This window comes from Hevea brasiliensis, chromosome 9 (genome assembly GCF_030052815.1).
Source record: "Hevea brasiliensis isolate MT/VB/25A 57/8 chromosome 9, ASM3005281v1, whole genome shotgun sequence".
Classification (NCBI taxonomy): Eukaryota; Viridiplantae; Streptophyta; class Magnoliopsida; order Malpighiales; family Euphorbiaceae; genus Hevea; species Hevea brasiliensis.
Window position 1 is genome coordinate 43,688,763 of NC_079501.1, and position 13,451 is coordinate 43,702,213.

Sequence of the window (13,451 nt, forward strand, 5' to 3'; positions counted from 1 at the left end):
GCTCTATAGAAAAATTAAGATTAAAAATTCTAGTTATTATATATCTATATTAGATGAGATAATGAGAATGTGGTTTTAAACTATAATGGTATTACATTGATGATTGTGTACATTAATGTAAAGTTGTGGGATAATGGTATTCCAAATGATAAAGTTGAAGGATAATAGTGTTACAACTAATAAATTTGAAAGATAATCTTATTATACGTGACATAAGAGAGGAGAAATAAATGTTGACTAAGCGCTACGTTGAATTTGTCCACATCAATGTTTAATCGAGAAACCGATAATTAAAGGTCAATTGGATTTTATTGCATAAAATTTAAAAGTTGAAGTGATTTTATGTTATATTTTTAAATTAAGAGACTATATTATTACAATTTCATAAGTTCAGGATATAATAATTGCATAGAAAAGATACATATATAATGAAATATTTTTTAGCGTGATAAATATACCAAGTTGAAATGTAAGTAAAATAAGTAAAACACTTGTACGTGGTTGGGCAAAAGAGGCTAATTCAACAAGCCATTTGAGCTTAGAATATCTCAATTTAATATCAGGGAAAAAGAGAACGGCTCTATTTAAATAGCCCCAAGTTTCCTTTGTTAACCATCTTCGCTCATTTCTCCCGCTTCCCCTACCCTCTCTCCATCTCTAGAACTTTGTGGAATTCTTATTGAGCAAACTCTAGCTAGCTTTACCAAATACACAAAAGAACAAACACAACTGAAATACTAAGTGCGAGAAAAGATATCAATGGAGGAGATCACGTCCCCATCTTCTACATCCTCCTTTATGTCGTTCTGTCAAGACACCTGTCCCCCACTCCAACAACGCCTCCAGTTCATCCTCCAAAGCCGACCTGAATGGTGGGTCTATGCCATCTTCTGGCAAGCTTCCAAGGATGCCACTGGCCGCCTTGTTTTATCGTGGGGTGATGGTCATTTCCGTGGAACCAAAGAATTTGCAGCCAAAGCTTGCAATAAGCTGAACCAACCCAAATTCGGGTTCAATCTTGAAAGAAAGATGATTAACAAAGAGTCCCCAACTATTTTTGGTGATGATATGGATATGGACAGATTGGCAGACGTGGAAGTTATTGACTACGAATGGTTTTATACAGTTTCAGTAACACGATCATTCGCTGTTGAGGATGGAATTCTTGGCAGGGCTTTTGGATCCGGAGCTTTTATTTGGTTGACGGGTAACCATGAGTTACAGATGTTCGGGTGTGAAAGAGTTAAAGAGGCTCGTATGCATGGGATACAGACATTGGCCTGTATTTCAACCACTTGTGGAGTTGTTGAATTGGGCTCCTCGAATACAATCGATAAAGATTGGAGCCTAGTGCAACTCTGCAAATCACTCTTCGAGGGAGACTCAGCCTGTTTGGTTTCAAAGGAGCCAAGCCATGATTCTCAGCTTCATATTCTTAATACTTCATTCCTTGATATTAGTATGTTTTCAGCCTCTCAAAAGGAAACCTCCACGGAGAAGCAAATTGAAGGCGACAAAAAGAAGGATGTCACTGGTCAAGGTCGCTCATCATCTGACTCGGCGCGTTCTGATTCTGATGGCAATTTTGCTGCTGGAAATACTGATCGGTTCAAGAAAAGAGGAAGAAAGCAACTAAACGGCAAGGAATTGCCACTGAACCATGTTGAAGCGGAGAGGCAGCGCAGAGAGAGGCTGAATCATCGATTCTATGCTCTCCGATCTGTAGTTCCTAATGTATCAAAGATGGATAAAGCATCTCTACTAGCAGATGCAGTTACTTACATCAAGGAACTCAAGGCCAAAGTTGATGAATTGGAGTCCAAACTACAAGCAGTATCCAAGAAATCCAAGAGTACAAACGTCGCTGACAATCAAAGCACCGATTCCATGATTGATCACATCAGAGCTTCTTCAATTTACAAAACCAAGGCAATGGAATTGGAAGTGAAAATTGTAGGGTCAGAAGCCATGATAAGATTCCTCTCCCCAGATGTTAATTACCCAGCTGCAAGGTTGATGGATGTGCTTAGAGAAATAGAGTTCAAAGTTCATCACGCAAGCATGTCAAGCATCAAGGAGATGGTGCTTCAAGATGTTGTGGCTAGAGTTCCAGATGGACTCACAAATGAAGATGTTGTGAGAAGTGCTATTCTTCAAAGGATGCAGAACTAAGCTGCCAGCCGATGATCTCATATTAGTTAAGGAACATAAAATGAGGTCTACCTTTGTATGGTTTTCATTTTCCTCGAATAATTCGCGTCTGTTTTACCTCTATGTTATGTAGCGTGTTTAATTGTAAGGAACAACAATATTGTTAAAATTGTTGTTTGGTTGCTCTTCTTTTTCCTAGTTTCTATTATTCTTAAAATCAATGTTGTTCTTGGAGTGCTCTCCGTTTTTGTAGTTTCTCTGAGTGCTCCTCGTTTTGTAGTTTCTGTTGTTCTTAAAATCATTGTTGCTCTTTGAGTGTTCTTCATTTTTGTAGTTTCTATCGTTATATATTCTTTTTTAATGTTTTCTTTTCCCTATATGTTTTAGTTTCAATTGTTCTTAAGTTGGCCGCTGTGATTCTTGAATTATATATATATATATATATATATATATATATATATATATATTCATGTATGCTAAGATCCTTCTCATCAATGGTGCCCTTGCTATATCGAAACACCCAATTTTAAAAGGATGTAATCAACTATGCATTATGTAAAATGAATATTTTATAGTGCTTCATGGGAAATATTGTATAAAAATGAAAAATGAAATTAAATAAAAAAAAATATTTGCTTGTCGTGTACTTTATTTTATTATTGATCAGCAGTGGTCCAGTTAGAGTAATGCGAAAGCGATTACCATTCAGCATTCTGTGTTCCAAATAGGAAAGCAAGCGAATGTGTCCTCTTCTTTCTTTCAATCACTTTTGTGCCTCCCTTTCACACGTACAAATTCAGAAACTAAAAGTATATGTCCTAATTAAGTTATGGGGAAGGTAGGGTTTCACAGGAGGAAATGTGGTGCGCTTGTTCATCAAGAAGTTTAATGTTACAAACCTTTTTTTAAGCAAATGATTTATTAATAAATTGAATCCAGAAAAAAATTAGCATAGTCGTCACCAAACTAAACCCACTGGTATAGGAACATCCCTTAAAAACTCAATCCAGATAACTGCATGCTAATTGAAATGGTATAAACCTTACTAATTAATCATTAATCTCTCTTTTGAATTGGAAACATATTTGCCTAAACTGATGTATAACCTCGTCTAAACAAAAAGCAAACCATTTTATGTAATTTCAAAAGTTGCTAATTTTGCATCCACAGATTAGTTTAGTGATAAGTGCACATTTTAGCTTTATAATGTAATAATATCTTAAATTAATCAACCTCCCCTCTTTATAGCCGAAAAGAAAAGCCATTTTTTGTCTTGAAGTTGTAACAGAAATCACCAAACAAGAAAGCTAACTCGTTCAGTTTCTCTCTTTCGCAGTTCTCTTTAATTTTTCTCTTTTTCACTTCATTCTCCATCCTTTTTTCTGCAATCAGGATATTCTAGTCTCTGTGATCAGTCCCTAAAAAAAGAGAAAATGAAGAACTACTACTTTCATATAGATAACACATGAGTGCAATTATATCAGCGATGAATAATATATATAGACAGAGAGAACAAAATAGCTAGAAGGGTTTAAATTTCCCACTGCTTTCTTCTCTTTTTAGTGTTTTTTTGTTTTTCTTTTCTTCAGCCTTTCAGGGAGTCGACCGGTTTGAGAATTTGAGGAATAACTTCCTTCTTTTCTCTTTTTTCCTTTTTACTTTTTTTTTAGGTTGTATTTAATGATTGATGATATAAATATATATATTTTAATCAACTCATGTAAAAATGTCTATAGTGAACACCAAGACATTACTTAGTATCATTTCCTCCTCTCTTAATATTTAATCAATAAATAAATATAAAGTTCTAAGCGAGATTGTGACATTTTCCTAAAAGCAGAACTCTAACAATCATGAGCCTAAATGGGAAAATTAATTAGCTTGTATAGATGTTATAGTACAAGGACTAGAAATAGGAATTTGAAAATTAATCAATAATGTAGTAAGAACACTAATAGTTCTGTAGTCAAATATTTATTTTGCAAGGAAGGTCATTATCAAGAATTTTAAATTATGATAATTCTTCCTTCAATTTTTTTTTAAATAATTAAAATTTTGATTTAGCAGATCATAGAAATTAGTTGCCTTGCACTCTAGATTTCAACTCTCCCTTCTCAATTCTACATTTCTATTGCATTATAAGAGTATTTAGTTTAGATATTGGAAGGCCAACTGATAGGTTTTCTACTTTTAATATCCAAATTAACCTATTTGATAATACTAAAAAAACAATAAATAATTGCTTGAGTATTTAAATGGCTTGCGAAAAACCTCTTCCCTGAATCCGATTAATATTCTAAATACTTGAATTTATCTCAAATTTAATTAAAATTTATTATCAACTATTCAAATTCGTCTCAAACTCGATTATTATTATTCAAAAAATACTTGAATCCATTTAATTTTATATATTTTAATTAATAAGTAACATAAAAAAATATTTTTATTAAAAATTTATATTTTAAAATCTAATAATTCTATAAAATATTTAAATTCTATTTTATTTAATAAAATACATAAAAATTATAAATGTTATTATAAAAACATACATTTTTTATTTAATTAATAATTTATATAAATGAGTTCGAGTAATTGATGCTTAACATGCAAAATCCAAATTCGATTCGAACCCATTACAGATATTATTCCTCAAATCCGAACATATCCCCAATACGATTATATACTACTTAAGTCCGTCATATTAGAGTTTGGTCTGATCAGATACTCACAAATATCTGACCCGTTGCTATCCCAATTCAACTGTCATTGATCCTAAAAACTTCATTTTAGAATAGTTATTTGATTTTATTTCCTATTGATACTTGGATATCATATTAAAATGATATTTAAAAATTTTTTTATATGATAAAACTATTTTTATAATTAGAAATAATGAATAATTTTTTAATTATTATAAATAATGATTAAAATAACTATGACCATATAAGCAAGAAAATTTTATTCATTAAAAATATATAAATAAAATTAATTATTTTTATTATAAATTTTAATTCTATATTTTCTAAATAAATTAATATATGATATATTAAAATATTTAAAAAAATTATGTAAATAATTAATAATTATCAATTAGCAGTTATCTGTTATAAGCTATTAGCTACATAATAAATATAATGAGGTTAACACCTTGTTAATTGTTCTCCCTCTTGCTAACTACTAATGTAATTCAATTGTGAGGGAAAAGAAGGGTAATTTTTTATTCAACTTACGAATTTAATTTAACTCATTGGATTCGAAATGATTCATAACTTAAAATTAATTTCAATTCAAAATGACATGAATTCAAATGACTAGCATAATTGAAGATCAACTTAACATGACTTGATTCAAAATAGAATCATTTTTTCCCTGAAAATTAAACAATCATTTTCTAAAACATATAATACGTTGAACTAAAATATCCACAATCCAAAAATTGATCCAAATTCAATTTGAAATTTTTTTTTTTTACGTATAAAACTGAGAGATAACCTAAATCAACACATAATTTAAAATGACATGAAATGAACATATAAACCAAATAAAACTCAACGTAATCCCCAACCTAAAATAGCATAAATTCAAATGACATGAATCAGAATCTGTCTAACTTAATCCATTTGTCACTTCTAGTAAATGATTAATTATTAAAACAAAAATAAAAATTAAAGAGTATAATAAATTAAAAATATAATATTAAAAGAAAATCTCATGAATACAACATACCTTTTCCATATAGTTTGAGGGGTCCACATATTTCTTTAAAAAAAAAAAAGAACAGAAATTCATGGCTCTTATCAAATCCAACATTGATTTGTTGCCTTGTTTTTCTGGATATGCAAGGAACAACAATCTACTCCTTTTCAGTTCTCCCAGCCTTCATCTTTCTCCAGGTAAAGAAATGATGAGGGAATCCAAAAACAGTTCTGATAATATTTTCAAATTGTTTCCAAGACCATGGAAGTTACCCCTCACAAGAAACAACATTAATCACCACCTACCCCATCAACTGTTTCAACTTGCAAGTTTCTTCTACATAAGTGACAAATAACCATGAGAGTTTTTTTGACAATTGCAAGTATCCTTTTCTATGATCCTCATGACATAAGACATTGCATTTGCCGTCTGTCATGTCATTAAAAAAAAACTTACATGTACTCGATCTACATATGATAGTCCCAGAAAACAATGGTTTTTTTTTTTTTTTTTTTTTTGGGGGGGGGGGGGGGGGGGGGGTGGAGGGGTTTAAAAAAAACAACGATTATTAATGGAAGTAAAATGTAAAAATTGTTTTGTGTAAATAGCAAATTGAAAAGTTGCTTAGTTACAAAGTGAATGTGATAATTTTGTAACTGTATTAATTGAGAATATTTTTAATAATTTGAGATTCAGAATTTAAAAATATAGTATAAATTTACGAAATCAAAACTTAGTTTTTATAAATGCAACATAACTTATGTCTAATTATAATATAAAATTATATAATTACATTTTAAAAAATTATAATGCAAATATGTATAAAGGCCGGTTTCGCATGCTTTATAATTAGTAATTATTATTTTTTATATTAAATATTTAATTCTTTTTATTATTTTAAATTTTATTATTATTGTCATTATTATCTCAATTTTTATGATTTAAATGATTATTTTTAATTGTCCAAATTTAAGAGTATATTCAATTTATGTTTATTTTAATTCTTAGATTCTTATAAATATCCTTTTTAATGTTTTTTTAAATTTTTTTAGTATTTTATTTAATTATAAAAATATTAAGAATTATATATTTTAAAATTGATAAAACAATTTTAAATATATATTTAAAAAATAAAATTATAGCACACAAACATTTATCTAATTAGAGTATACAGTTAGATGTCATTAAAATTATTTTTTGCCCAACTATAATAATGTCAATTTGTCATTAATTATTAACCAATTATTATTACTATATTTATGAAACTAATAAAAAAATCAAAAGAATCATACTGGAAATTTATTCCCGGACAGATATGACTAATTAAAATTTTAATTTCTTCAAAAGCAGCATCGCCAATCAATAAGTGTTGGAACTGTGAGGGATCTTCACTGTTGTTAACTTTATTTTACAAAAGGGTCCACATGCATATTACAGTACTATATTAGTTTATGTGTTTTAAATCCGTTGGAGTATCTTATTAAATTATTAAAAATCAACCCTACTACCAGGATTTCATGACTAGATCAAAGAATCAGTATTTAATTAATTGTTGTCAGCGTCATCATCCCTTGGCAATTAAGTAAAGTGCAGAGAATAGATATGGCTGAATGGATAATCACATGGCAACAATGTTGTCAGGTATCTGAGTGACAGAGACTGCGAAGGTGAAAGATTCTCATATAACTATTAGTGATAGTTACATCGCCAACGTGGACGGAGTACTGTCTGAGCTTGTCCTCCTTTCCGGCCCGACCATAGCCCCTCCTTTTCTCTCATCTGCAATTTTACCAATGCTATATCAATTTCTTCACTCAATTATTGGAAGCGTGGAGCTATGATGGGTCTGCTCTATTATCACTCACACCATCATCAGTTCATCGCTTCGATAAAAGCCATCCCTTGCTTTTTTTTTTACTCTCATTTATACGCATTTTTCCTCTGCCCTCGTTCACCTGTTGCAAGTACAAGCGTGCATGCAGGTTTTAATTTTGAGTCTTCTTAAAAAATAAAATTTTGACATAATATAAATTTAATTTAATCTTTTATTTTTATTTTTATTTTTTTTAAATATAATCTTTAAAGTTAATATATAATATATTAAAATATCACAGAAAAATATATATATATATAAAATTAATTTTTTAATTTGATTTTGACGTGATAAGCTTCTAATTTGGCTTTTAATTAAGTATTAGAATTAAATCAAAACAGCTAAATAAGTTCAATTTAATACGATTTCAACCGATTGGTATAATTCTCCAATTTAATTTAAGACCTCTAAAAACACTATTCCAAAGATTGTAAATTTGTGAGAAAAATACATTAAAGTCTTTCAATTCCCTTTGAAGAGGAACTCCGTGTGTAAATTTTGGTGCATTTCAATATGAGAATTGGATTCTACTTTCCCCTCCAAAAGGTTTGGAAAATTCTCTTTAGTTGTTCATGCAGTGGGTGTTTCATGCATTAGGTTTCAGTTTCTTATTTCTCTTTCTTTTATATATGTTAATAAAGAAAATAAAATAAAAAAGCAGCTAACCTTGTCTCCTTTTCTTTTATTTTTTTTATTCGTAATATTTCTTTATATATATTGATAATTAGTCTTTGTGATTGTGCTTTACTTGTATTAGTCCAATTTAAGTCAGGCTAGACATTAATCTCAATTTTTAAATTACTAGTTAAGAAAATGATATTATAAAATTTAATAAAAATAATTAATTTAAAATGTGATTTTTCACTTTAATAATCATGGACAATTTATTTCATAGTACCTTAAGAAAAAGTCAGAAATATAATGAGGAAAAAACCACAAAAGATTATAATACTCTCAGTGCGGATAAAAATAGTATTATTCTCTCATAAAAAAGTAAATCATCTTTCTAATATAGAGAATGAATTCTACATAACTATGAGAAATTATGAATGTGCATTGAAGCACCTAATAATCCCTCAAAAAATACTATTGTAAAGATTGTAAATGTATAATAGAAAATATATATTGATCAGTTGGCTGTTCATCTGATTCACAAGGCTAATTTGCTTTCACATCCATATATGAGTCATCTGCAGGTCTCTTTTGGATAGTGATTATACTTGTCATGTTTATCATTGTTAAACTTGGCCAGCCTGGCACGATTAATTCAATTGAAAAAATTAGGATCCGGTTAATACATTAGTGAATTAATCTAGTAATCAGTGAAAAAATGGATTTCATCTGAATTTAACGGATTCAGCAGATTTTTGAAAAGTGAAGTATCTCTTTTTTTTCTTTCTTATTTTTCTTTTAAAGGAAGTGACGTATCTGCTTAAAAAAAAAAAAAACTTCTTGCTGTAGAGTCAAACCAGGTTACACTTGCGAATATATATATTTCACTAATTAATATCTCAACTTTTTTAATTTTATTGAATTGTAAAATTGCTCTTTAGAATAAAATTACGTATTAAAATTCACTAGATTTATTTTAATAATTTTCTTATAAAATATATTAAGTTAGTAATTTTAATGTAATTTAATATATTAATATTTATTAAATATTATATTTATCAAATTTTATTTTAATTTTAATTAAAATTTAAACTCTTATTCTCTGCCTTCATTGTTAATTGAATGATGAAGATTGAGTTTGGAAATGTCGATGATATTTCACATCATATGAATAATTAGATTGATAATATGGCCAAACATGAAAACTTTTGTTTGTATTGAAGACATTAGTCTATTACTCAAGTGTCAATCATAACTTTATAATTAGATGTGGATGTAATGGGAGTGGGATTTATGAGTTAATTATTCAGATTTGAAAAAATAATTGAGAAATCATATTAAAACTAGAGCAAACATAAAATTGTCCCCCTTGTCTTTAATTGATAGGGATAAGCCAGCACGCAGGGATGAATTGTGGAAACTCAACGGTGGGATAAGAGAGAGGGCCACAAATGTAAGTAATAAGTACAGCCCCCAGTGTAGCTGCAGCAAATGGTTTAAAACGTTTATGGATGTCTTTCTTTTTGTTTGCCATATCAAATCAATCATACGGTTTCGTTTTGTTGTTGCTTTTCATCGGTATCTCCGCTTACCGCTTCCCCATGTGCATGACCACAGTGTACATTTGTCAGCATGTTGCTTCGTGTTAGCGCAGCAAATCAAATCTGCACTCCTCCGTTTCACATTTGAAGACCCAACTCTAGTCCTACCATTTCAAAGTAATAGCAATCAATGCTTTGGAATAAGATCTAATTAATTATATAAATTTAGTTGGACTGATATTCCAATTTTACACTTCATGATTTTTAAATTTAATTAAAGAATATGGAGGGGCAGTGTTTTTTGCAAAGTAAATATCAATATTTGATAAAGTTTTAATGAATATTTAAAAATACTAATTAACATTGCTAATAACGCGTTTTCTTGTAGTGATTATATATAAAGAATATAGAATGGCAAACACTTTTAATAATAAAAATGTTCATATTTAAAAGTGTCAATAAATATTTAAGAACATTAATCATATAGCATTGCTAATAAATTGCCTTTATTTTTAGGTTGGATTTATTGTATTATATTTTAAACTTTTTTTCATACTTAAGAATATGGGATGATAACGCTTTTAATAATATAAACGTAGATATCTAAAAAAACATCTATAATATTACCATAGCTAATAACCTTTTTTTCTTGTAGTGATTGATACATTGTCTTTATATTTATGTTGGATTTAATGTATTATGCTTTAAACTTTTTCGTATTTATATTTTCTATTTTACATCATATAAGCTTCATTTAAAGTAAATCATTTATAAGAAATGAATTTAATTGAATTTCTATACAATCATGTTTGAGTTCAATTTTTTAAAAATAAAATTTTTTAAGTTAAAAAAAGAAATTCATTTTATTCTAAATGTGAGAATTAACAAAATAGAAATTAATTGAATTAAATTATTGTGAAATTCTAGTTTCCAAACTTGGGTTAATGGAAAAATGCTATTCATGTTTTTTGAAAAAAAATGCCTTTGTTTGTAAAAATTTTTTTAAAACCTACAATTTAAGGTATAAAAAGTTAAAGTAACCATTCAAAAAGCAAACTTTGCTCAAAATTCTTCACTTTTGGGTAGTGAAAGCAAAAGCTTTATATGCATGTAATCATTCAAAGGGCTAAAGAAAATGTGGCCTTTTCTAGTTTATTGCCTATTCATGTGAAACCAGGCATTAAATTGTTCTTATTATTGTTGTTTAATGAATTATGAATTCTTTTGTCGTTTCTAAAGTCGAAAAATAAATTATCTATATATGACTAAATGGAAGCTTTTCCACTGCTTTGTTTGTGTGTGTCAAGTTCACACTTCTTTGTCCTTTGCAAACAATTTAATTGGATTTTCAATTCATTTAATCTATCCCATTTATTACCATATATAGATTTAGGTAATCTATCATTCAAAACTATATTCTTTACCTCTTTGAGTTACGCGTCTTCAGTCATGGGATTAAACTAGGCTAAATCAGGGGCAAATCATTTTACTCAAGCTTTGGTTTGTTTTAATTTGTACAAATCATATAAAATATTTATTATATATTAAATAATTATCTTCCCATTTTTTTAAAAACTAAAATATTATTTTATTAAACAATAATTTAATTAATTCAATTTTAAATTTTTAAAATATATAATAACAATTATTTTTAAATTAAAATAATATTAATTCAAAATATAAGAAAAAAATAACTATTCTATTACAATATATATATATATATATATATATATATATATATATATATCACTTATAAATTTAAATTAAATACAAAAATTAGAAAGATTAAAAACTACACTAATTGAACGTAATGATTAATTCAATTAATAAATAGATTTATTTTATACCTTATTTATTAGAGTTCAAACAATAAAATGAGTTATTTTCTTTATATATTCATCCTTTACCCTCTCTCTCTCTCTATATATATATATTATATTATATTATATTGGTGCAGTATATCCCTTTACTAAAAGGAAAAAGTGCACCGACGGAATAAAGCAGACAAGTAGTAAGTATCAAAATACTGAAAAAGTTTGGTCGTTAAACATCATTTGCGCGACTCGCTTTTACAAACCCCGTAAAAGTTCCTTCCTTTTTTTTTATTGAATAAAAGTTCCTTTTTTTTTTTTTAGATGACGAAAAGTCCCTTCTTTTCCTTTAACAAAAGTTCCTATTTTGGAAAAAAAAAAAAACTATGTGTTTTGGCTTTCACAATCTGGATAGCTATCTTTTTTTTTTTAATTTAATTTTTTTAATATAATTAATTAATTAAGTTTCATAATTTTAAAGACAACTCTTAATACTATTGTGTTGATAAATGGGAAGTGCCTTACGATTGATGGTTATTGTCATTTTTTTTAATTTTTTTAATGAGTTGAAAGTATTAATGGTGAGTTTGACACTATGATTACGAAACACAATTCAAAATTTCAAAAAATGTAAGAAAATATAATTTTTTTTAAGAGAATAAGAATAATCAATCTCAAATCCAATAAGATATTGTTTTAATTAAAAGTAAAAAATAAAATCTTATTGAAAAAGAAGAAAAAAGAAAAGGAAGGCCTATGCCCATTTAGCCCAAAAGAAAACGAAAAAGGATTGAAAAGAGAGAGGGAGATGAGAGAAAGTTTTATAGAAAGAAGAGTTTCTTTCTCCATGCTTTATTTACTTTATGAATAAATAAATATATAAGTTTTGTCTCAATTTTTTTAAAATTTTGATAATTTAATGTCTGAATTTTATTTTTATTAATTAAGTCTATAAATAGAGAAACTTATTTTAATTAAACATATTTAGTTAAATTTACTCATAAAAATTAAAATTAATCATTAAATAAAAATTTTAATTCAATAATATTGAAATTATTTATAAAAATAGGTGATTTCTAATTTTAGTATTAATCAAAATTAAATGAAAGAAAAGGAATTGAATTATTAATAAAATTAATTTGATGTTAAATTCTAATTTTAAAATAACAAACGCACAATGTAAGTTGATAAAAGTTTAAGTGTTCTTCGTTTCTCCATTTGTACCCAATTACAGGGCCAAGCGCCACCTGACCCTCACTGCAGCTAAGGGACCACTGAGAATCTTAAGTTCGAAGCCCAAGTCCGATGGGTCGGTCTCAACCATTGGCCCTACCTGTACGCGAAGGTGACAACAAATACTGAACGACTAATAATAGTGGCCATTAATAATAAATTAATTTTAATTTTGCTTCGTTTCTTAGTAATGAATCTATGTCTTTGTTTAATATATATATATATATATATATATATATATGAGAATTTTTTTTTATCAATTTCGATGGAAAAGAGTATATTTTTAAAATTATTTATAAAAAATTAATTTTAATATACAAAATTTATTTGAAAATATCTTTTACCGTCTAATCAATTTTACACATTCTTAGCTTTTTGCATTGTGATTAGATTTTTATTTAAGCGATTTTAATGACACATTTTTTACATATAATGATATGATGTATTTAGGTTAAATAATTTTAGAGTACTCTTTAATAGAATTGAACCCATATTAGTAAGGAATAGCAGCTTCCATCTTTACTAATTGAATTA

The 13,451-nt window shown here is 27.7% G+C and overlaps 1 protein-coding gene across 1 annotated transcript; it reads left to right on the top strand.

The window, feature by feature from the left end:
* Positions 1–582: 582 nt before the first annotated feature.
* LOC110639730 (transcription factor MYC2-like) lies at positions 583–2,528 on the top strand. The gene has a single exon (XM_021790800.2). It carries the CDS (start codon positions 760–762, stop codon positions 2,170–2,172), a length of 1,413 nt encoding a protein of 470 aa, XP_021646492.1. The 5' UTR covers positions 583–759; the 3' UTR covers positions 2,173–2,528.
* The last annotated feature ends 10,923 nt before the right edge of the window (positions 2,529–13,451 follow it).